We start from the raw sequence: 26,629 nt of genomic DNA on the forward strand, positions 1-26,629 counted from the left end.
AACAAGACTGGAACTTCTGCTCCTGAGCCCACCACTGCACTCACCCAAGATCAATAATGGTCTCTCAAAGGGCGTGTACCTTTCTTTCAGCCAGCTTGGGGAGCTTACAGGTTGGTCCATGTTGGCCTCTGGGGCTGTCCTCCTGCCATAGGCTCTGGTCAGCGAATTGAGAGTCTGCTGAGAGGTGTAACTCAAATGGCAGATGTAGATCAGTGGGGCTAAGAGGGGGAGGCTTGGCGGCCTGTTGGAGGGCCTCCAGGGTATCCTGTTGGTTGGAGCCCCACTCAAGAGCAGCAGCCCTTCTCGTAACCTAACGGAAAGGCTCTATCAAATCTCCACATGGGCTCTCTAACATCATCAGTAGTCAAATAGGTCCACCAACCCCTGGTGGGATTGGGCCCCTTTTTCTATTTTTTGGGTCAAATAAGGTCAAAAGTTTGGTAATGATTTCCTGTGGAACGGGATGTCATACCACTTCCCAGATCAGGCCCAGGAATTTCAGTTGGGAACTAGGTCCTTGTACCTTGAGTGTGTTAACAGTCCAGCCACGATGCCCCTTGTGAGTCATCACGGCATCCGGTCCTTGTGGGGCAGTGCCCTCTCTAGGCCCTCTAGGAGGTTGTCATCAATAAGCAGAAAGCCAATGCCCCCTCCAGAAGGAGGATTTCTTCCCGACTCCAGCCTACCCATTAATAGCAGACAGTTGGGGAATTTGAACAGCCTTGAAGAAGGACATAAAGCTGTGCTGGAATCCATTCCACGTGAAGGAGATTGACCAGTCATCAGCCCTGTAGGGAGGGATGCTGGAAAAGGGATTTGTGATGTGAACTGCTACAGACCAGGCTACCTCCAGTACCTTCTTCATGATGTCAAGTATCACCAGTGGCAAGAGCAGCACTTTCTTATTGAGGGATCTATAATGAATATCTAGTCTCCCGGTACCCGAGGCCTTGTGCACAGGCCAGATGGAGCTACTGAATGGAGAAACAGTCTCATGGACCACTGTCTTCTTTCACTCAGAGATCAGGATGGCTGTTTACTCACCAGGCAGCCAATAATGCTTTGGGGAGAAAATGGCACCAAAAGCCGGTAGTCAAACAGGTTCACCGTCTTCCACATGCTCCACTAAAAAGGCTCTCATTATAGCAATTCCCAGTGGGGCTTAGGAACAAAGGTGAATGGGAGTTCACACAGACAATACATCTGTACCAATAAAACACGTAGCAGCAGGGGCCAGAAAGCACTCACCCAGAGCCAGCCCTGGCCAAAGTGCTGTACCAGTCACCGTGGACTCCAAACTGGGAGGCAGCATATGCATCCTCCTCATCAAGGTCGCAGGGTATCAGGGTGCACTGATACCGCAAAGGCCCAAGAAGTGCAGTTCTCCCCAACTTTCCCAGGAAACTCTGCCCACGGCACAAGATCTCCAGCCTACCCTGGGGGACAGAGGGACTCAGCCTAATACCTGCTGAAGGTCTGAGTAAATGTTTCAGAGCTTTTCCGCCGATCTGGAGGAGACACTGCCTGCAACAGTCACATAGGCTGTCATCACGTTTACCCTCATGGGGACTGCCCATCAGGCCTCTCCTTGCTTAACATCTGGCCATGAGGTCCCTGGTGAGGAACCCATCAATCTCTCCCTATGAGACCCCATTATCGAATACACAGACCCAGAGAGTTTTTAGGAAAGGTCTATGCCTCAGTTGCCCAAGGAAGGACACTCGGTTCCCCCTCTTACATCACTGTGCTGCTCAATCTCTGCTATCTTGGTGGTGGCTACTTTTTCCAGGTCTAGATTATTTGTGTCAGTGAAGACCCGGACTTCAGTCTCTGACAGACTGAACTGATGAGATGAGGAGGCTTACCTGGGTTTGGTAATAAGCAGGAGCATCGAAGAGAAACCTAGAAATCTGAGTCTGGGTAAGTCTCATTATCCACGGTTTCCTAATCTCTCAACGTAGACCCAAGGGATCGCCAGGATGGCTCGCGGGACCACTACGGCCTCTGTGAGAATGCGTCAGACACGTTTTTCAGTGACAGGAAACTTGTCACAGGTGGGCCCAACCTGGCAAAGTCACCCAGCACGCTGCTGAGCAGGGTCGTAGGTATCCACGCCTGCTCATCTCTCCCTTCCTCCCCCTACTTCGGCAGATGTCCCCACTGTCAGAGCAGTCCAAAGGAGAAAGTCTATACTAACACAGCCCTCAAGGCATTGCCAAGTTTAACCAGATTACCTCCACCTTAACAATGGTTCCCTTCAGAATCAACATTTTGTGCAGACCGTCTGCTGTCACTCTCCAATTATCCATCAGCATAGCTAGTGGAGTGCTCCACAGATCCTCAGGAATTTTGCTCTTCCAGAAAAGCGCTGTGCTCAAATGACCACCTGGCTACTGTACCAAGTTTGTGGTGTAAAGGCAGTTAATTAGGACAACAAACCAAACTGAAAGTAATAATCAAGTCTTTATTCACTCACTATGACAATGTAAGCCGACAGGCAAAAAAAAAACCAACTGAACAAAGAAAAAAAGGCACCAGCTCCTCAGTGTTCCCTTTTTCCAAGTGGAACAGTACCAGGTGCGGGTCAGGCGGACGCGGCATAGACAAAAGAATTCATCTAACTGGAGAGGAGCACTGAACCAAAGGCTTCCGTCCCTTTAGGGGCACGTGGGCAGGAGAATGAAAGATGGAAAGACACACGAGTGGAAAAGTATGGAGTCCAAGCAAAGAAAAGTGCCTTCAGCAAAGCCCCTAGATAAAGAGGTGTCAGAGGAGACGCCTAGGAAGTGCTCTGGGTGAGCCCCCCAGTAAGAAGCCTTCAAAAGAGGCAACTGGGCGAGGAAGGCACATATCCACGTGAGCTAAGCTGGCCCAGGGGCCTAGTCTGTGATCACAACTCCCTCCAGAGTCTGCAGTGCGCTGGTGCACCAAGTCTGGGGTGGGGAGGGCAGCTTCCCTGCTGAGGCCTGCCAGGAAAAGCCTTATAACCACCTCCGGCCAGGCCCGAGAGATCACACGTAGGACTTCGGTCTGTCTGGAGCTGGACTCCTCACTATCACTACTGACCTAGTATAAGCAAAGCCTCGTAATTAATGCTATGGTACTATGAAAATATATAGTATAGTTACCAAATTCCAACACCTGCTCAGTTGTGATACAAGCAGAAAAACATAACACAATGAAAAATGATAAAACAAAACATGAATTGTTAGTAAACTCTTTTGAGTACAACAGCACTCAGAATAACTTCTGAAACAAAATTACTGCTATATAAATACTGATCGTGACTACCTCTATTATGAAAAGATGAAATTCGTGCAAATATTCAGATAACGCCAGAGTTTAAAGAAGTTAAAATGCTATTTAAAAACAGGTATACTCACGATTCATCTAAATCTTCCACAAATCCTTTACAGAAAGCCATATCAAGTAAAAAAACTGGGGGGAAAAAAAGAAAACAAAGGACAAAATGTTTACAATAAAAGCTGACTTATTACTTGTTTTGTACTACATGCTTAGTCATCTATAAAATGTTTTTTATTTTTTACAAACTAGCATAAAAACCACCACTGATCCATTCCCAGGCACTAACAACGCGTAAGTATAAGCAGTTCATCCGTCTACTACATATTTGCTCTGCAGGCAACTATACAGTGACCAGCAAGGTTTATGTTGGCTTGTAAGTCTGAGGAACAGAGGTTCTCTTTCAACATATTTTTACTTTCATCCTGTTTTTCCTTTTGGCCATTCTACCTTTTTTTTTTTTTTTTTTTAACAGACACAGAAACCGTTCTTCTGTATCTCTTCAGTAATAAGAAATACTACTTATCTTCTCCTCTGTATAAACTCCAACTGCCATTCAAAATCCTATGTTTTATTTTTTCCCACTTTATGGATAGAAACAAAACTGAGCTACACCTCTACCACTAACAGTTCTCACAGCCCGGCACGGGAACCAAACGGTTGCCGAGGAAGTGAGCACACTAATGGGGACCAGGGTACCTGATGCTGGCAAGAGGCTGAGAAAGGCCACCACAAACTCTGATCACTTTTCACAGTGCACAATCTGGCAACCTGACCATGACCCGTCCTTGGCCATCTCTCTTAGCCGCAGGTGGGTAAAAATTCATCAGACGTGACAAGACTCGGAACCTAAAGCCAAAGCAAGGTCTGGCCCCAAGCTGGGGTGGTGGAGTCAGCGCTATTGAAACTATCACGCCTATCAGTGGAGTCACCGCTATGGAAACTTCCTGTCACACTAAGCAAAGAACCAAATGAAAGACAGGCGCATCTTTTTCAGGCACGCGTCCCCGGCACAGCCACTCTGGGGGAAGGAGCCGGCAGCTGGGGCTATCTCGGCGGATCCCAGGGCTTCTCTGCACGCAGGCGGGAGACCCCGGCCCAGGCCCGACGCCACCCCGGAAAGGTCCCAGCACGCGCCCGCACCATCGCCCCCATCGCCCCCCGCGAGGTCCTTACCAGTGGCGCAGAGCCGCAGGCCGGCCCCGCGTCTCCTAGGTGCCATACTCGCCACGGGAGAGCTGCACAAGCCGCGGAGAAAAAAAAGACACCGGCGGCCGAGGCTTGAGCTCCCGGAAAGGGAAGCTGGCCTTGGCCGCGCGGAAGGGAAGCTCTGCACGCAGGGCGGGGGCGGGGCAGGCGGGCCTCCTCTACTCTCCCAGGACCTCGCCGGCCTCCGCCTCTGAGCATGCGCGGAACCGCGGCGCATGCGCAGAACCGCAGCGCTTGCGCAGTTGCACCTTGAAATTCTGTGCGCCTCCGGCGGCCTCCGGGAGCGTGGGAACCTAGCCTACGGGCGCTTTCCTGTGGGGGAGGAGCGGCGTGTAGAGTCGGGGGGCGTTTCCGGGAAGTTAGATGCCAGCTAAACTTAGAGGGTAAAGTGGGGTAAACTCTGGCGCTGCTTGAGGTTTAGTTCAGCCAGCACTTTGGCTTGTTCCTCGTGGACAGCGAGCGATCAAATTCGTGTAAAGAGGTGGGTGTCAGCAGGTGTCAGAAAAATGGAAGCCTATGGATTGCAGTCTGAGCCCCCGTACGTTTCCAAAATATGGACTCTTCGAACCTGTTTGCAGAATGAGATACCTACTCTGGTGCTAAGCGCCATTAATGCAGGGTTTTTTGGGTTTTTTTTGTTTTTTGCCAACTAAAGGGGTTCCGTTAAAAAAAGTCTTTTCTCTTGGAACCTGAAAAATTGAAGTTGATCTTATGATGTAATTGATAATGTGCATCTGTTTTCTGATTATTTTTTTATAAGAGTAAGATATTAGAAAATACTTGCTGCTATTTTTCCATACACAACGACAAATATTTATAAATATTCCTGCCGCAATCACTACATCTGATTTAGATGAAAATTTCATCAGACATAAAATACCAGAGGATTTAGATTAAATCAATTTTGAACATGTGTTATGAGAATAGAAATGGATTATGATGTCACCCAGTTCACTTCAGGTTCAAGATTCCAACAGGCAGTGATCTCATAAATCTCTATTCCTAATTGCTAGAAGATTAAATTATGATCTGATTGAGACCAAGCCCTAGATGTCATCCATTTTATGCATACAGCATGGTATCCAGTGCAGGCCTTCAGCAGATTCAAACATTTTTTAATTGAGTAACTAGTTTATTCTGAGTTCAACATACAGAAATAGCTAATCCTCCTACGGTTCTCAAAATACGGATCTTACATCCTGCAGCTCAGAAAAGGTAATTTACTTAATAGCTCTGAATGATGGAGTTGCCATTTGAAACAACGTTTCAGACTCAGCTGTTGTTCTGCGTGTAAGCCCCACAGGGCCTCCCAGGATCTCTTTACCGCTGTAGAATTCTCTCCCTTCGTTTTCCTCCCCTTTTCAGTCAACCTAGTTGAGCTAATGGTACGAATGCTTGACCAATTTCCCTGGGAGTTATGCTAGGTTCTTCCCAACTTCGTAAGTAAGGCACTCACTGTATGAGTTTCTGTACATAAGCTTAAAAACAGGGAAATCAAAAGTGTTCGAAGGAGGAGGTACAGGTGTTTTCTTCTTGATCTGAGTCCTAGGTGTATGGATCTGTTCACTTTGTGAAAACGCATTGAGCTCTGCCCTGACAGCTATGTACTGTCTGTATATGCATCCTAACAATGAAAGTTTAAGAGCAAATAAAGCTACATAAGTTTTTTTTTTTTATTTTTAATGAAAAGGTGTTCATTATATGGTGTTAAACAGGGCTTCACAAATTGGAATCATTTACCTGGAGAACCTGATAAAGCAGGTTTCTGAATACTCCTTAGAGAATCTGAACCAGTAGGTCTGCATTTGTGTTTCTCACAGCTTCCCAGGTGATTCTGTTGCTCTGGCCTGCAGACCTCATTTAGCGTGGAAGGAAAATAAATTCAGAAAATACCATTCATTTTAGATTGCTTTGTGTAAAATACATGAAGTAAAAAAAAACATGTAGAAATAAAAAGTTTTTTATAGTTATTTCTTGGTGTCTAATGGTTTTATTCCTGGTTTTAATTGGTATTTGTATTTTTAAATGTCTAATTTATAATTTGGTAAATATTATTAGCTATAACCCACATTAAAGAAAGGTCTCTGGAGTTCTCAATGTATTTTTAGGAATGTACAAAGGCCGTAAGAACAAGAGTTTAAAAACAAAGTGGACATTTGTAGAACTCTGCATTAAACAAGTAGGTAATGGATGTAGTAACATATATTGAAGAGGTAAAAGAAAAGCATATCATAAAGTAAGTTTCAACGGATTGAAAAAAGTGTGGTGTTATCAATGTGTTCTCTGACTACAACACAATAAGATTATAAGGCTATAGAAGATAAAAATATCTCCCACATCTGGAAATTTAAAAACACTTATAAAGAACATCTTTGTAAAAAAAAAAATAATTGGAACTAAAATATACCTAGAAGTAAACAAAAAATATGCCTACAAAAATTGTAGGATGCAGCAAAATCTCAGGGAAATGTATAGATGCAAATACCTTTTTATTTTAGAATGAAAAAGATGAAAATTAGTGAACTAAAAAGTCTCCTTAAGAAGTGGGTGAAAAAAAAAACAGAAAAAGGATGGATGGCACAAAAGATACACAGGGATGTTCATTTTCTTTTATTTGCCAGAAACTGCACCGAGAACATAACATTGAATAAACTGGACCCTGGTGCCGTTCACTTCCTGGTGGGTCGCAAGAGTTATCACTCATAAGGCTCATATATTGAGGCAGGCAGTGTTCTAAATGCTTTACATGTGTTAACTAATTTACAAAGGAAAAAAAGATAAACAGAGACTCAAAGGAAGTCCCAAAGCATTTTTTTTTTTTAAGTTTATTTATTTTGAGAGAGCACGTGTGCGTGAGCAGGGAAGAGCCAGAGAGACATGGAGAAGAGGGAGACAGAGAATCCCAAGCATCCCCAATGCGCGGCTCAATCCCACAAACCATGAGGCCATGACCTGAGCCAAAATCAACAGTTGGACACCCAACCAACTGAACCACCCAGGTGCCCCACAAGTAGGTTTTTTGAAGCAAGAGATAAAATGGACACATTTTTTGTTTTAGGGGGTCCGGAAATAGAGAGCATGAGAAAACATCTGAAGCATCCAGAAATCGTCTCCTGGACACCTTCCAAGAGGCAGGCTGAATCATCCTTCAGCCCCAGAGAAGGGGAGGCCAATTTCAGGTGTTCAGGTAAGAAAACTGCACACATCTCATTTCCCCTGTCTACATGCCAACTCTTGAAGGAGAAGGCCCCAATTAGCGAGCTGGGAAAGCAAAAGAGAGAGAAGGTCAATCAAGACCCCCAGTCCCACTGTGAGTTTCCAGCCTAAAACAGTCTCTAGGATGGGAAAGAGAAAACTTTTTGATGGTAAATCTAGTTCAGAATTTTGTTAATACTAAGGACTGAGTGTACAAGTAATTGAATTGTGCTTTCAACTTAATTACATCTTGTATCCAGATGGGCTTGTTAGAATTTTTATCCAGAGATCGGGGAAGAATACCTACACAGAGGAATATTTAAAGGAATGATGGGAGGAAATCAGTTATTTTGATTTTGTTGCCATTATAGTTTATTCAGTATAATTACATTAATATTAGGAACAGAAGAGTGACAGATATAGAGAGCAGAGGCTAAACAGATAAACAACTTTCACATAATATAGACAAAAAATTAAACAAAATTGAAAAGTTATAAAAATAATAATTTACCAAAATCACTTCAAGACCTAGGAGGATAATAGGATAACCATGAAAGAAACTGAACCAGAATTTTTAAAGTGTCTTATAAAAAAGGTGCTATCCAGCTTTTATGAAAAAAAAAGTCTGTTACAAACTCTTCCAGAGAATAAAAAAAAAAAATAGGAAACTCCTCAATTTGTTCAAAAGGTGAGTATAAACTTGGTTTCAAAACCAGAGGAGGCATTTGTGAGAAAGGAAGTGTACAGATCAATTCATTCATGAACAAAAATGCAAAATATGCCAAATAAAATGTCATCAAATGGGATCTACCAATACACCAAAAAAGATTAAATTGAGATTTCTTGTCCAGAAAAACCAATTGTGTATTAACACCAGGGGAAAAAATTAGTGTAAATATTCCACAATTTACAGATAAAAGATGAAATTTATGTAACATTTAAATAAATGCAGTGAAATAATTTGAACTTGGTACACATCAACCTTCAATCACAATAGTAAGCTGGAACCAAAGGAGCAATTTCTCAACGTAATATTCTGTTCAGGTTAATGTCTGGCAGTCCTGGAATTAGCCTGAACTGTTTCGCTATAGAAGTTTCTGTTGGGTACTAACCTCTACTTGCAACACCTGAAACATGCTGATTACTAATGTTGCTTTCTAACTATGGGCACAAGGAGTTTTATGGTGGTTTTTTAACAACAACCTGTCAGCATTGCGTATTGATAAGAGTGAGATCAATGGTTTGCATCTGGTCTTCATGAGATCCCCCTCCCAGAGAGCTCTGCTGTTGAGGCTGATTTTGTACCAGGAATATGCATATGCAACCAGCAAAATATTAAAAAGCCCACTGAGATTCCTAGGCTCCCTTGTTCCAACGTGTCTTATGCATGTGCAGGGGGTTCCTGATTCAAGAGAGAAAGTGCTTATTACAACAATGACTGTTACAGAAGATAGAAGTTTTGTACCGGGTCTCTACAGACCCCTTGTTGTGAGACAGCCTTTGACAGCGATCCAAACTCTTACTTCAACAAGGTTGTTATACGATAACAATATGGTTGTTATACTATACCAACGTTGTTGTTATACTCTGATGAGTTATAAAGTATTATTACTTGGCATCCTAACAGCCTTCTTATTTTAGTGCAGTTGGCATTAGAGGTGGGGCTGCTTAGCAGACTTTTGACTCATTCTTTGCCAAAAATATGGCATAGGCATTATTTAGAAAGAAAAAGGATGACTCTGATAATGGGGATAGAAAGGAACTACTTATGCGGACAGGATTGTCCCGCTAGGCTTGGTTCAGAGTAGCATAAGCTTTGAAATCAGTGACTGATAGTAAGACTTTGCATGACAGAAATGATAGAACCTGAATGCCAGGAGCTAGCAAAATTCGAAGACAAGTGCAAACTGATGGCAGGTTGGCTGAATCAGTTCCTATTTGCTGCTTTCAACATGAGCCAGAGGGAAGGTTCAGAGTCTCCTTCAACTCCATCCTCTCTTTCTAGCAAATGGAGCTCCAACCAAAGGAACGTAGGCACTATAACTTCTGATGGGTCAGCTAAGCCTGCGAGACCCATTACAACCAAGAAGGTAATTAGTGCTGTTGATGATGGAGGAAAGCCATAAAGTAAGGGATTATTTGGTAACAAAATGGAGGCCTTTTGTAGATGGTCATAAGCATTGTCCTGATGACCTTTGTTAAAATGGTTCCTGAGAGTTTTAGATTAAGTAGCAGTGTCTCTGGTTTTGAATACTGTGGAGTGGAGAGGATTTTTGCACTCATCCTGGATCTTCCCTTGGCTGCTGTCTTCCTAGGGATAATTCAAGGAATAGTCCTTGCTGATTAGAATGGATTCAGGCAAGGGACATTCCTACTAGAGAAGGGTAATTCCTCTGCCCCTCTCTGTCTTTTAAATAAATGTCAATGTCTGCTGAAGTGGCAGAAATGCTGCAGATGGGGACTGTACTGGGGGGGGGGGGGGGGCTACAGGACAATGAGATCAGCCATGCATGGGATGCCCCTCACTCAGATTATAAGGAGCCCTACCACCGTGGACCATATGTGATATTTCTCTTAGAGCTCAGAGGATGTAAAGAGGCAGTTTCCAGATCCCCTGTCCCAGCTTCATTCTGTGAGACTTCAGGATAATATAAAGGTTACAGTTTTACAAAGGAAAGGCAAGAAAAGGACAAAAATGAAGAACTACAACTCAACACCAAAGACCCACAAATAACCCGATTAAAAATAGGCAGAAGACATAACCAGGTGTTTCTCCAAATAAGACATCCAGATGGCCAACAGACACATGAAAAGATGCTCAACATCACTCATCATCAGGGAAATGGAAATCACAACCACGAGATATCACCTCACGGTATGGCTAAAATCAAAAACACAAGAAACCAGTGTTGGTGGGAATGTGAAGAAAAAGTAACACTTTTGCATTGTTGGTGAGAATGTAAACTGGTGCAGCCACTGGAAAATAGTATGGAGGTTCTTCAAAAATCTAGAAGCTGAATTACTATATGATCCAATAATTCCATGACAGGGTATCTGTCTAAAAAAATTAAAAAACACTAATTCAAAAAGAAATGTACTCCTATGTTTATTACAGCATTATTTGTGATAGCCAAATTATGGAAGCAACCCAAGTGTGCATTAATAAATGAATGGATAAAGAAGATGTGGAATGGAATATTACTCAGCCATAAAAAGAATGAAATCTTGCTATTTTTGTTTTTATTTATTTAAAATCAATTTTTTAATGTTTATTTTTGAGAGAGCGACAAACAGACAAAGCATGAGCAGGGCAGGGGCAGAGAGAGAGGAGACAAAGAATCTGAAGCAGACTCCAGGCTCTGAGCTGTCAGCACAGAGCCCAAGGTGGGGCTCGAACCCGTGATCTGTGAGATCATGACCTGAGTGGAAGTCAGACACCTAACTGACTGAGCCCCCCAGGCACTCCAGAAATCTTAACCATTTTCGACAACATGGATAGATCTAGAGGATATAATGCTAAGTGAAATAAGTCAGAGAAAGACAAATAGCATATGATTTCACTCATGTGGAATTTAAGAAACAAAGAAAACAAACACAGGGGAAAAAAAAAGAGACAGAAAAACCAGACTTTTAATTAATAGAAAACAAACTGATGGTTACCAGAGAGGAGGTTGAGGGATGAGTGAAGTAGTTGATGGGGATTAAGAGTACAGTTATCTTTATGAGCACTGAGTAATATATAGAATTGTTAGATCACTATGTTGTATACCTATAACTAATGTAACACTGTATGTTAATTATACTGGAATAAAATAAATAAAAAGTTAAAAAATGAAAATAAAACCCCCTCTCTTCCTAAAAAAGACAAAGACAAGAATTCAGGACTGAATGATGTGGAAGTGTTTAGATGGTTAAAGTAAAATGGCATTAAAAAAGAGGAAATTGGGCCACCTGGGTGGCTCAGTCTTTTAAGCATCTGACTCTTGATTTTGGTTCAGGTCATGATCTCACAGTCATGAGATTGAGCCCTCTGTCAGCCTCTGCACTGGGCGTAGAGCCTGCTTGAGATTCTCTCTCTTTCATTCTCCCTTTGCCCCTCTCCCTGCTTGTGTGTTCTCTCTCATAAATAAATAAATAAGGAAATAAATAAAATAAAATAAATAAATAGTGGGGAAATTGGAGTGTCTGCTGAAACCTTGATAGATTTTTAAAGAAGCCAGTAAAACACAATTGCCTATCCTCAAGCTTCTCAAGATATAAAAATATCAAAGCATATATACTTATCTTGTCTGAGTGTAGAAGATTTCGACATAGAGAAAAGTTTTCATGAGCCTACAGCATCAAGTTCTAAAATACCAATTTTCAATACTAAGGCAAGATACCATTTTTCTATTTACTGCAACTGAAAACTACAGCAATTTATCTCACAGTTCTGCAGATTAGAAGTCCAGTAGACTAAACTAGTTGATCTGCTCTAGGTCGCACAAAGCCAAAAGTCAAGGTGTCAGAAGGCTCTGGGAAAGAACCCACTTCCAGGCTCGTTCATGTTGCTAGCATAATTTGCTTCCATGTGGTTGCAGGACTGTGGCCCCTGTTTCCTTGCTAGTTCATGGCTGGGAGTTCTTCTCTGCTTCTGGAGAGAACTTTCCTTGACTGTGGCCTCCTTCAAAGCCAACATCAGTGCATCACGTCCTTCCCAGGTGTCATATCCTTCTAACTTCCCCTTCTGCTTCAACCTTCTGACTCTTCTTTCTTCTGTTTTCATGGGCTTGTGTGGCCACTTTGGGTCCACCTGGATAATCCAGGATGATCTCCCTACCTTAAAATCACTCATTAGCAACCTTCATTCCATGTGCAAAGGCCTTTCAGAACAGTGCCTAGATAATTTTTCTGAGTGAATAAAGATAGTATGTGAATCTTGAATGTTAAGAATTTGTTCTACTATAGGCAGTGATGGAAGATAGAGCATTACAAGAAGGACAGGGTCTCCTGACCAAATCAATCCCTGTGGGAGCACCATAGGGATGGGCGAAATGATCTGCAGGTGTAGAAGAAGTTCTTTTAGGTCAGCTGGTCATAGGAGCACTGCCTAGGTCTACTAATGAGCCCCTCGGGGGTGATAGAATAAACTTAGGGGAACAGGGAGATGCTACTGTAAAAAAGGAATAAAAATTAAAGTCTCATTAATAGTTGAAATACATGATTTTAAAGAGTATACTGTGGGGATGTCTCCCTCACCTGAATGTATAATTGGTATGCATATAATGATTGGCTAAAAAGTCTTCCTCTACTGCTAAATTGAGAAAAATAAATAATTTGTAGATCTGCCCTAAATCCAGTACTAATTGGATATGAAAAATGGGAGCTGTTAGAGCTTTCTAAGCCTATTCAAATAGTTAATTTGAAAAGCTATTATATGCTGAGGGCAACAAAAATTTACTGCCTTAATTAAGGACATGTTAGATGCAAGTATGTTAGTACCTATATACACTCACTCTGGAATAAGCTGATGCTGCCAGTGAGGAAGGCCAATGGCTCCTGGAGGGGACTCCAATAAAAAGTAACCCGAATAGCTTCAGGTATGTTCCAAAGTATTCAAGTGCTGAACAGATTATTTCAACAAGCTGAAGGTGACCAGTTTTCTGTAGTTGACCTGGCTAATACCTTTTTTCAATATTATTTGCTAGGGAGCATCAATAGCAACGTGCATTTGTGTGGAATGGTTTCCAATGTACATTTGCCTCAAGAATATTTGGACTCCTCTCTGCGTTGTCACAATGTATGAGGCAGATCTAGTGTAATATAACCATACAGCGTTCCTGTGGACTCTACTGATGATGTTATGATTATTTCTGAAACTGGGAACCAAACCAATAGCAACTTCATTGTGATCATGAGTCATATGACTGGTCAAGGATGGTTAATGAACCCTGAAAAAAGTTCAGGACATTGTACAGACTGTAAAATTTGGGAGGAGTGCATGGCTAGAGTGTCCTGTTACACATAGACCACTAAGAATAAAATATTATTGTTCCCTGCCCCATAGACTAAACAAGAGACCTAATATCTAATTAGTTTATTTGGCTCTTGGAGAAATCATATCCCCCATTTAAGGATACTGTTGGGCTTGATCTATTTAAATCACCTGGAGAAGGTCATATTTGATTGGAAGCCTGGAAGCCTTCCTGGAACTGGAGAAGCTATAGCCCAAGTTATCCTGTTTGCTCCTTATGTTACTGCTAAGACATCAATTGTGTGCCACCCATCCCTGCCCCCGCCCCTGGCCAAATTCATATGTTGAAGCCCTAACTCCTAACGTGATGGTTTTTTTAGAGATGTGGTCTTTGGGATATAATTAACTTTAAATGAGGTCATGGGAGGTAGGACCCCCATAATGGGATTAGTGCCCTTATAAGAAGAGAAAGAGATCTGAGAGCTCTCTCCTCTCCTCCATATAAGAACACAGCAAGAAATCAGCTGTCTGCAAGCCAGGAGGGATGCTCTCATCAGAACCCATCTGTGCTGTCACCCTGATCTCAGACTTCCAAGCCTCCAGAACTTTGAAAAATTAATGTCTGTTGTTTAAGGCACCCAGTCTGTGGTATTTTGTTACAGCTGCCTGAGCTGATCCATATAGGTGCTAATGCTGAAACGATACTTGAAATGTCAGCCACCTGCTTTGATGCAGACTCAGGTCTTTGGAAAAAACCCATAATCGTAGTCAACAGTGACCTCTGGGATTTTGGGCTAGAAAATTATCTGGTATATTTCCTCGGAAGACAGTAATAAGCTAGTTATTGGGCATTTACTAAGACAGCCCCATTAACTGAAGCACATAACATTGTATCAATTCCTGAATTACCTCTCCTGTGATGGGTAATGTCAAAAAAGAATCCCAACAAGGAGACAAATGCCCATCATAAAATGAAAATGGTATTACAGAAGCATTCTGCCATGGGGCATAGTAGGACTCAGTGCATTCATGAGCACATAGGCTATTTTCCGCTAGGACCTCATAAAAAAGCTGTCTAAAGATTTGCCAGCTGATATTATCAAAGTGTCTCACCTTTCCACCAATTTCCCAAGGATGTTAGGGAACTGAGCTGGTTCACAGGTGGCAGGTCCAGAATAGAGTGCTTTCCATGGGGAAAGCAGTTACCCTGTGCTAAGCATACAGTAACCTCTTCACAGAAAGAGGCAAAAGCAAGTGAGAAGGCCAGTGGGCTGAGTTACAGCAAGGACACTTCTAGGAACAAATACAATTCCTACAAGTGGGCGCATACTTATACTTGGACTGTTGCTTCTTTATGGACTTGCCATTTGGTCTGGCTGGTGGGCCATCGGTAACTGCACAATAGAGAGACCCCTGTGACAGGTACCACTCTGTGGAAATCACTATGGCAATTCTGAGTGCAATCAAAGTAGAACCTATTCACATTCACCAAAGAACTCCTAGTTTCTCTACGTGGCTGGAATCCATTGATGCTCCAGTGCTATCTCTTGAAGTGGCAAACTGAGGCCATGTAAGGACATGCTAGAATTCAGGTCATGCTGTGATAGGCTGAATGGCGACATATACCACTGGGCTCTGCTGAAACTCCAGTCATTACTAAAATTGTGCTGCAACAGGAACAGGAAAGGCAACGTTTGTAGCTAATCCTGGGGAATGTTTCTAGGGAAGAAGAGCCAGCACATAACATGCAAGCCAGATCATACTCTTTCCCTATTCTTTCAGGAGGAATTGAATGGAATATATAGGCATGATACATATTCTTAACTTGGCCTTGCCTGCTCAGTAACTGAAGCCACTGCTGCTAAAACCACCTGAGGATTGAACAACAGAAACAAAAATATTGAGCCAGTTTGGGCCTTGTAGCTACAGTCCTCAGATCAAACTAAAGCTTTAAACCTGTTGTACCAACAGCACCTTGCAGCTGTGCTGTGTTGTCCCTGCAGGCTTAGGTGAGGCAGGCGTGGCCTGGGGTAGGCAGATCAATTTAGTCTCTTGTCTCCTGCCTTGAGCAGCCTCATTCATTTACATCAGAGTGCCCTAAAAGAATTATCTTCCTCTGTGGACTGTACTGTATTCAAAGAGTTGGGAAATACTAGGGTTCATAATAAGGATCAATAACATATCAAAAATTATTGTTACGGGTAAAAAAATGGGAGACTTTCCTTTAATTTCAGCAACCAGATGAGAAGTTTATTATTACCACACCAATGAAATATTGCACTGAAAATCTTGACTTGGGTAGTAAAATAAAGAAGAAAAAGGGACAACATAAGAATGAGAATAAAAGGAAACCAGCATTAATCTTACATAAGACTATTTATATTGAAAAAGGGGAGAGTTAAGAGGACAGAGGAATAAGGGGACCCTAAGCTCGTCTCGACCCTCGAACGCAGCTAGATGGTTATCACATCATTCTGAACACCCAAGAAATCATTATGATGACTGAGAGATCAAACTGCATATCTGCAGGTTGAAAAACAGCCACCTCGTGGAAGGTAGGAGCTGTGGAGAGTTGATTTGAGGGAGAAAGGATGCCCTTTCTCATGATTGCTGTGAAGGAGAGGAGTCCTGATCATGGAGGGAAGAGCAAGAGAGAGAGACAGAGAGAGGAAAAGTGAAAACAAGGGATTGCACAAGAAAAACTTTCCCCAAACCATTGACTGGAAAAGGAGAGGGACTGACTATGTACACTTCTATAAGCAGCAGGGCACGAAGTCTGAAGTTTTAGAAGTCCGTGCCATTGCCTGGGTCATGCCTGGTGGGCTCAGTGGTGCCCTGGTGGGGAAGGAGGACAGAGGCCTGGGAGGGGACAAGTGGTCTAAGGATCCTCTGGGTCAGGCTGGGAGAGACAGTTCCCCTTCTTGGAGTTCATTTGGGAGTGCTGGCGGAGCCTCTCTGGGGTCAAAACAACCGGCAGCAGCAACATGCTGCTGATCACTAACATAGGAACACAGACACCGGCTGAGGGCCGCAAGCCTTGGTGCTCACTTTTTGCTGTGTTTTACCGGAAACGCTGAACTTCTGCACAGTTACGCGACCACTTTTCTGGGACAAACCAGCACCACCACGGTGTGGCTAGACTCTCCCCTGGAGAATCAGCACAGGTCTGTGCCACGTGGGTCCCTAAAATTTGAAAGTCTGAAAGCCAGCTGTGTGCCTGAGATCAAACAGTGGTATTGTGCTTTAGACAGAGACAGAGGCAGGGATCTGATGGAAGACAAGGACACAGGAGGGGTGATCGTTTGCTCTTTTGTGAGGGCTTCCTGAAGAGTGACGGGTGTGAAATCCCCAGTCCAGGGAGGAGAGAGTGGGGTGATGCCACTTCCCCCAGCCTGTCAGCACCGACTTACTTCGGTTAGCAACACAGGACCACCCAGCAGAGGCCGGAAGTGCTGACACAAAGCCCTGACCCCCAGCACCCTGCAGGTGCATCTCCACCTAAGAATCAGGATCAGCGCAGCCAGAGCCTCCCTGAGAAACCTAGCACAAAACCCTCACCTGCCCCAAATTTACTGATCATAGAACGCTACAAAGCCTCAGCTCTAGGGGAAATGGGATCTACCTGCTTCTTTTTTGTTTTTTGATCTAGCTTCTTTTAACAAGCGGATGAAAACACACCTAGTTAAAACTTGCCACACAGTGGACAAGGTCTAAACACCCCTCATTTCAGGAAAGGAGAAACTCTGCAGAGGACTGACCTGAGGGAAGGAGCTAGCAAAACACAACAGCAGAGTACACACTCTGAAACACCTCTTGAAGCACCAGGCCCAAGACAGTACAGGATCCCCCCTCCTCCTCCTCCTCCTCCTCCTCCTCCTCCTCCTCCTCCTCCTCCTTCTCTTTCTTTATTTTCTTCTTCTTCTTCTCCTTCTTCTCCTTCTCCTTCTTCTCCTTCTTCTTTTTCTTCACCTCTTCTTAATATAGCCATTACTCTCAGGAGCAAGAATGTAACCAGCTTTCCTAACAACCACATAAGAAAACGTGACTTAGACAAAATGATAAGATGGAGGAATTCACCCCAAAAGAAAGAGCAGGAAGAGAAGTAATGGCTAGGGATTCAATCAATACAGATATAAGTAAGATGTCTGAACCAGAATTTAAAATAACAATTATAAGCATACTGACTGGACTCAAGAAAAGCATAGAAGACATTAGAGTATCTCTTACTTCACAGATAAAAGAACTAAAAACTAGTCAGGCCAAAATAAATGCTATAACCGAGGTGCAAAATTGAATTGAATAGATGTAATACAATAAGGATGGATGAAGCAGAGGAACAAATGACTGATCTAGAAGATACAATTATGGAAAATAATGAAGCTAAAAAGAAGAGAGAAAGGAAAATATTGGATCACAAATGTAGACTTAGAGGACTCTGACTCCTTAAAACATGATAACATTCATATCAGAGGAGTCCCAGAAGAAGAAGAGAAATTTGAGCAAATTACAACTGAAAACTTCCCTTATCTGGGGAAGGAAACAGGTATCAAAATCCAACAAACACAGAGGACTCCCACTAAATTCAACAAAGCCAGCCATCACCACGACAGATCATAGTCAAATTCACAAGTTACACAAACCTGGAAAGAATCCTGAAAACAGCAAGGGAAAAATGCCCTTAAACTACAAGGGAAGATAGGTCAGGTTCGCAGCAGGTCTGTCCACAAAAACATGGCAGGCCAGAAGGGAGTGGCATGATATGTTCAATGTGCTAAATGGGAAAAATATGTAGCTAAGAATACTTTATCCAACAAGGCTGTTATTCAGAATAGAAGGAGAGATAAAGGGTTTCTCAGATATACGAAAGCTAAAGGAGTTTGTGATTACTAAACCAGCCCTGCAAGAAATATTAAAGAGGACTTTTTGAGTGGAGAAAAAAGACCAAAAGCAACAAAAACTAGAAAGGAACAGAGAACATCACCAGAAACACTAACTTTACAGGTAACACAATGGCACAAAATTCATATCTATGAAAAATCACTCCAAATGTAAATGGACTCAATGTTTCCGTCAAAAGTCATAGGGTACCAGAATGGATTAAAAAACAAGACCCATGTATATACTGCCTACAAGAAACTGATTTTAGATCTAAACATACCACCTGCATATTGAAAGTGAGGGGATGGAGAACCATCTGTCATACTAATGGACATCAAAAAAAAAAATCATAAGCCATACTTATATCAGAGAAACTAAATTTTAAACCAGATATAGTAACAAGAGATGAAGAAGGGCATTATAATATAATTAAGGGGTATGTCCATCAAGAAAGAAGATCTAACAATTGTAAATATTTATGTCCCTAAATTGGAAGTAGTCAAATATATAGGTCAATTAATAACAAACATAAAGAAACTCACTGATAATAATACTATAATAGTAGGGAACTTTAACACACCACTTATAGCAATGGAGAGATCATCTAAGCAGAAAATCAACAGGGAAACAATTGCTTTGAATGACACACTGGATGGATGGACTTAATAGATACATTCAGAACATTTCATCCTAAAGCAGCAGAATACACATTCTTCTTGAGTGCCCATGGAACATTCTCAATAATAGGTGACATACTGGATCACAAATGAGCCCTCAACAAGTACAAAAAGATTGAGATCATACCATGCATATTTTCTGACCACAACGTTGTGAAACTTGAAGTCAGCCACAAGAAAAAAACTGGAAAAACCCCAAATGCATGGAGGTTAAAGAACATCCTAATAAAGAATGAATGGGTTAACCAGGAATTTAAACAAGAAATAAAAAAATACATGGAAGCAAATGAAAATGAAAACAAAACAGTCCAAAACCTTTGGGATGCAGCCAATGTGCTACTAAGAGGGAAGAATATTGCAATACAGGCCTACCTGAAGAAGCAAGAAAAGCCTCAAGTACACAACCTAACCTATACCTAAAGGAGCTAGAAAAGGAACAGCAAATAAAGCCTGAAGCCATCAGAAGAAGGAAACTAATAAAGATTAGAGCAGAAATAAATATAGAAACAACAACAACAACAACAAAACAGTAGAACCGATCAACGAAACTAAGAGCTGATTTTTGAAAAAATTAATAAAATTAACAAACACCTAGCCAGACTTATCTCAAAGAAAAGGGAAAGGACTCAAATAAATAAAATCACAAATGAAACAGGAGAAATCACAGCTAAAACCACAGAAATACAATCAATTATAACAGAATATTACAGGGGTGCCTGGGTGGCTCAGCCAGTTAAGCATCTGATTCTTGATTTCAGCTCAGATCATGATCTCCTGGTTTGTGAGTTCAAAGCCTGTGTTGGATTCTGCATGAGAATGCGGAGCCTGCTTAGAACTTTCTCTCTCCCTTTCTCTCTGCCCCTCCCCCATGCACGTATGCATTCTTTCTCTCTCTCAAAAATAAACATTTTTCAAAAAGAACGAATTTTAAATATGAAAATTTATATGCCAACAAACTAGGCAATCTGGAAGTAATGGATAAATTCCTAGAAACATACAAACTACCTAAACTAAAACAGAAGAAACACAAAATTTGAACAGTTTTATAATCAGCAAAGAAATTGAGTCAGTAATCAAAAATCTCCCAACAAAAAAAAAAAGTTCCAGGGTTAGATGGCTTCCAAGGGGGAATTCTACCAAACATTTAAAGAAGAGTTCATACCTATTCTTTTGAAGCTGTTCCAAAAAATGGAAATAATTTCCAAACTCATTTATGAGGCCAGTGTTACCTTGATTCCAAAACTAGACAAAGACCTCACTAAAAAGGAGAATTATAGGCCAGTATTTTTGATGAACATGGATGAAAAAATTTTTGAGATACTAGCAGATCGAAGCCAACAGCACATTAAAAGAATTACCATGATCAAGTGGATTTATTCCTGGGCTGCAGGTTTGGTTCAATATTTTCAAATCAATCAACGTGATACACCACATTAATAAAAAAAGATAAGAACTATATGATTCTCTGAATAGATGCAGAAAAGGCATTTGACAAAAATATAGCATTCATTCTTGATAAAAAACCTCAACAAGTAGGTATAGATGGAATATACCTCAACATCATAAAGACCCACAGCTAATATTATCTTCAATGGGAAAAAACTGAGAGCTTTTTCTCTACAGTCAGAAACAAGACAGAGATATCCACACTCACCATTAATATTTAACATAGTACTGGGAGTTGTAGTCTCAGCAATCAGAAAACAAAAAGAAATGAAAGGCATCAAAATTGGCAAGATAGAAGTCAAATTATCACTATTTGCAGATAAAATGATACATTATGTAGAAAACCTGAAATACTCCACCAAAAAATTGCTAGAAGTATATATGAATTCAGCAAAGTTGCAGGATATAAAATCAATGTATAGAAATCTGTTGCATTTCTATACACCTACAATGAAACAGCAGAAAAATAAATCAAGAAATCGATTCCCATTCATAATTGCACCAGAAACAATAAGAAACCTAGGAATAAACCTAACCAAAGAAGTAAATGATCTGTACTCTGAAAACTATAGGTCTCTTATGAAACAAATTGAAGAGGACAGAGAGAAATGGAAAAACATTCCATGCTCATGGATTAGAAAAACAAACATTGTTAAAATGTCTATACTACCCAAAGCAATCTACACATGTAATACAACCTCTATCAAAATACCACCAGCATTTTTCACAAATGTAACAAACAGTCCAAAAAGTTGTATGGAATCACAAAAGACCCCAAATAGCCAAAGCAATCTTAAAAAAGAAAAGCAAAGATGGCGGCATCACAATTCCAGACTTCAAGCTGTATTACAAAGCTGCAGTCATCAAGACAGTATGATGCTGGCACAAACACAGGCACATAGATCAATGGAACAGAATAGAGAACCCGTAAATGGACCCACAACTATATGGTTAACTAATCTTCAACAAGTCAGGAAAAAATGTCCAATGGAAAAAAGACCATCTCTTTAACAAATGGTGTTGGGAAAACTGGAAAGCAGCTTGCGGAAGAATGAAACTGGACCAGTTTATTACACCATACGCAAAAATAAGTTCAAAGCGAATGAAAGACTTTACAAAAGAATTAAATATGAGACAGGAAACGATCAAAATCCTAGAGGAGAACACAGGCGGCAACCTCTTTGACCTTGTCTGGAGCAACTTCTTGCTAGACATGTCACCACAGGCAAGGAAAACAAAAGCAAAAATAAACTATTGGGACTTCGTCAAGATAAAAAGCTTCTGCACAGTGAAGTAAACAATCAACAAAACTGAAAGGTGGCCTATGGAATGGGAAATGATATTTGCAAATAACATCTGATAAAAGGTTAGTATACAAAATTTATAAAGAACTTCTCAAACTCAACACCCCAAAAACCAAATAATCCAGTTAAGAAATGGGCATAAGACATGAATAGACATTTTCCAAAGAAGACATCCAGATGGCTAACAGCCACATGAAAAGATGCTCAACATCATTCATCATCAGGGAACTACAAATGAAAACCACAATCAGATACCACCTCATACCTGTCAGAGTGACTAAAATTAACAACAGAGGAAACAACAGATATTGGTGAGAATGAGGAGAAAGGGGAACTCTCTTGCACTGTTGGTGGGAATGCAAACTGGTGTAGCCACTCTGGAGAACAGTAGGGAGGATCCTCAAAAAGTTAAAAATAGAACCACCCTAAGAACACCTCGTGGCTCAGTCAGTTAAGCTGTTAAGTTCTAACTCTTGATTTGGGCTCAGATCATGATTTCTCAGTTTATAAGATCAAGCTCTGTGTCAGACTCTGCACTGATACTGCACTGCACCCTCTCTCTTTCTCTCTCAAAATAAATAAGTAAACTTAAAAGAGAACTACCCTACGATCCAGCAATTGCACTGCTAGCTATTTATCCAAAGGATACAAGACATAAATACAGATTTGAAGGGATACGTGCACCCTGATGTTTATAGCAGCATTATCAACAATAGCCAAACTATGGAGAGAGCCAAATGTCTATTAACTGATGAATGGATGGAAGACATATGGGGGATACACACACACACACACACACACACACACACACTGGAATATTACTCAGTCATCAAAAAGAATGACATCTTGCCATTTAGCAATGAGGTGGATGGAGCTAGAGTGTGTTATGCTAAGCAAAATAAGTCAGTCAGATAAAAACAAATACCATATGACTTCACACATATGTAGAATTTAAGAAACAAAACAAATGATGAACATATGGGAAGGGGAAAAAAGAGAGATAGAGGGGGTAAGAAACAAGCCCATAAGAGACTCTTAATGATAGAGAACTGAGGGTTGATGGAGGGATATGGGTGGGAGATGGGCTAAATGGGTAATGAGTATCAAGGAGGACAATTTTTATGATGAGCACTGGGTGTTATATGTAAGTGATGAATCGCTAAATAAAAACTAAAATAAGGGAAGAAGATTAAAAAAGAAATAGAAAAATGTGAACTTTTTGTAGTTTCAACATGGCTTCATATCTCAATAAAACACAGCATTGGTCAGTGTTCCAAACTGCGAGTTACAAAAACTAACTCAAGCGAGCTTGAACAAACAAGGTAGTGGGTTTCATGGCTAATGGGCTATCACGTGGAATCTAAAGGCAGCCTGGGTTCGGCAGGGCCTGGAGCTACCAGAGTCAGGAGGGACTCTCCTGGCCTCTTCTCTGCTCCATTCTGCTGCATTCATCATTCCCTGCAGACTAGATATCTCCTCTTCTCTATCTACATGACAAATGGAAGTTGGATGCTCTGTACCTCCCAAACCTGTGCCTCTTAAGTTTCAGCAAACAGCCCAGATAGAAACAGAGCTCTCACTCCTACTTCTCATTTTCTAAGAGAAAAAAGTTGCCCGACTTGGGGTTGCATATTCATCCCTGTTCCGTCAGCTGTGGCTGGAAGCAGGGTAGGACTATGATGCAAAATATTTGTCAAGAGCTCCTGATTCCTGTTGGGGTCTCAGCAGGGATGGGCAGATACCCCAAAGTGTCTCTACTTACAAATAAAACATACAATAATAAATTTTTTTTAAAAACCCATGTTAATTATTAGTACTAGTAAAGGTTTACCGAAGTGGGTAGGTATCAGATCACTATACAAAATGTAATTGTGTTTCTTTAAAAGAGCAATAAAGAGAAAGCATACATTTTAAAAACATATCATTAATATTAACAAAAAATGTTGCTTTCTAATAAACTAAGGATATGTGACAGCCACATGAATTGTAAATATTACTTAATTCAATTAAAAAAGACCCCAATAAATGGAGACGGAAAACACTTTTTATGGAGAGAAAACTCAGTATCACATAGAGATATCTCTTGTCTCCTAGATTACTTATAGACTCAGTGACATATCATTGAAAATCTTAAGAAGTTTGACATGCTGGTAAAAATTCATATAGAAGAACAAATGTCCACATATATCCAAACATTCTTTCAGAAAAAGAGGAAGATGAGAAACCTATTCTGCTAGACATCAAGACTTGGGGACGATTAAGTATTGGCTCAGGGACAGACATATTGACTAATGGAGTCAAATAGGTAGCTCAGAAGCAGATTCCCGTGGAATTGAGAACTTGACACATGAAAAAGATCACACTGGAGAAGACAACTTACGGCACTGACACAATTTAATATCCATAAAACGAAGCAATTGATTTGGATTCAAATCTTATACCACTAACAAAAATCAATTCCAGCGAGAAAGAAAACAGATGAATAAGCAAAATATTAAAATCTATAGAAGTAAATATATGGGAATATCTTTGAAACTTTAGTGTAGAAAATAATTTCTTAACACAAAAATTGCTAGTCAAAAGGGAAGGATTGATATATTTATTGAAAGATACTATGGAGAAAGTGAAGCAAAAAGACAACAGAGCTTGAACTGTTATGTGCAAGATACACAACTCTGAGAGGATTGATTTTTAAAAAATAGAAAAACTATAAAGCAGAGAACATAACAATGACAAAATGTAACAAGCAAAAAAAAAAAAAAAACAATAAGCAAAACATAACGATTAGGCATTTTACAGAAGAGGAAACACAAACATCGACAAATATACAACGATGCTCTACTTCATTTAAAATGTGCTAAATTCAAAATAAGAACTTCTTGATATACTGTTTGACTTTCATTTTTAAAAATTTTTTTTATTTTTTCAATATATGAAGTTTATTGTCAAATTGGTTTCCATACAACACCCAGTGCTCATCCCAAAAGGTGTGCTCCTCAATATCCATCACCCACCCTCCCCTCCATCCCACCCCCCATCAACCCTCAGTTTGTTCCCAGTTTTTAAGAGTCTCTTATGCTTTGGCTCTCTCCCACTCTAACCTCCTTTTTTTTTTCCTTCCCCTCCCCCATGGGTTTCTGTTAAGTTTCTCAGGATCCACCTAAGAGTGAAAACATATGATATCCGTGTGACTTTCGTTTTGTATGTGGTTGTGGAACATTGGGAATTCTCACACTGTTGATATGAGTAAGATTTATATTTATGAATAACATCTATCTATTTTTAGGATGTTTTAATACTAAATATAAATGTAAGGTTTCATCTAAATAAATTTCTTGATTTACAAATTTCATATTAGATTCCAAGGTACTATTATAATAGGTCAGATTCTCTTACTCATTACAAATATAGAAATATAAAAAATATTAATGCTCTGTTTTCTTTTCCATAAAAAGTATCTATATTTACATCCTAGTCTCCCTAGGGTTAAGAGGTGCTAACCTAATTATGGAAGTCAGTTAATATTCCAGTTAATTAGGTTATCTGCTTCTAGAGAGTTAGCCTAAGGGAATAACTTAGATTCTTGTCTATGACCCTGAAGAAACACTTTGTATCTTCTTTTTAATTATTATGCCAATTTTTAAAATAATTTTCAGCACAAGAGTCACTCAAGTGGTAATTCTGTCTTCTTATGGAAGTCTGCAACTCCACCTAGGATATGCAGCTGATTAGAACATTTTTATCTGTAAATATCTTTTCCCCTGAATTTTAAAGACTTTAAAACATTAATGCAATCTTATGCTCATTCCTATTCTTAAAAGCATGCAAATCTTACTGATTTTAATGACAGCAGATTGATTATGGATGTCATATATTGTGTTCTGACTTGATGTTATACATATGAGGCCATTCTTGAGACAGAAAAGGTCTTCTAAATGATGTATTTAATACTTACTAGAATATGTGTCATTCATCAACATGTAAATATGTCAACAATACCAAAAAGACTGACAAATAAAATCCAGTAGGAATATACTGAGTATATTCTGATCTCTTGACCCTCTTTGTTGTATTTAAATTAATATTTATCTTTGTGTATAGTGGACTCAGGACTTTAATAGATTTAATGTTTTTTAATTAACCACAATCATTATTCCATTTTTGATGCTCAAATTGTCACCATCAAACCTTTATAATTTGGTCCCTGTGTCTTTTTTATCTGATTTTACTAAACCTGGAATGAGATCTTGCCTTCTGATAAAGAAGGTCTATACTTTCTTATACCTTCCTTCCCCAGACATGGAATCACTTATCCTTCCAAAAACCCTGGTTCCTTTTCACAGAAAATTGATTTTATAACTGTAATCTTGGTTTCCTTTTTATATATTAGTTTGGTCCCACCTGAAATTCCATTGACTCTAGGCCATGTCAGTGGGAAGAGGGAGAAATTATCATATTAATAATTACATATGTATTATATATGTACAGCTGACCCTTGAACAGCATGGGTTTGAACTGCGTAGGTCCACTTATACATGGATTTGGCTTTCTTTTTGAGTAAATTTACAGTAAGGTACTGTAAATATATTTTCCTTATAATTTTCTTAATATTTTCTGTTTTCTAGTTTATATTATTATAAGAATACAACACACAAAATGTGTTA

General features: G+C 40.4%; 2 protein-coding genes across 8 annotated transcripts in view; one reads left to right on the top strand and one right to left on the bottom strand.

Moving 5' to 3' along the window:
* The window catches only part of TMX3 (thioredoxin related transmembrane protein 3), a 46,435-nt gene extending 41,736 nt beyond the window's left edge, over positions 1 to 4,699 (bottom strand). The window contains exons 1-2 of one of the 2 annotated variants that reach the window (XM_086683200.1): positions 4,480 to 4,699; positions 3,384 to 3,438 (exon numbers count right to left, since the gene is read on the bottom strand). In XM_086683200.1, the coding sequence (XP_086539326.1) occupies positions 3,384 to 3,438; positions 4,480 to 4,525 (101 nt within the window). In that variant the 5' untranslated portion in view covers positions 4,526 to 4,699. The remainder of the gene's footprint in view (positions 1 to 3,383; positions 3,439 to 4,479) is intronic. The other variant, XM_025931206.2, reaches the window with a different exon arrangement.
* Positions 4,700 to 4,768: 69 nt separating this feature from the next.
* CCDC102B (coiled-coil domain containing 102B) overlaps positions 4,769 to 26,629 on the top strand; it is a 205,989-nt gene continuing 184,128 nt past the window's right edge. For 5 of the 6 annotated variants that reach the window (XM_086683199.1, XM_086683193.1, XM_086683191.1 and 2 more), the window contains exons 1-2: positions 4,769 to 4,993; positions 7,571 to 7,699. The gene's annotated coding sequence lies outside the window, so the exon portion shown is untranslated. Of the gene's footprint in view, positions 4,994 to 5,061; positions 5,728 to 7,570; positions 7,700 to 26,629 lie in introns of those variants that run through there. The other variant, XM_086683195.1, reaches the window with a different exon arrangement.

Source organism: Puma concolor, chromosome D3 (assembly GCF_028749965.1).
Source record: "Puma concolor isolate L17-30 chromosome D3, mPumCon1.1.hap2, whole genome shotgun sequence".
Lineage (NCBI taxonomy): Eukaryota > Metazoa > Chordata > Mammalia > Carnivora > Felidae > Puma > Puma concolor.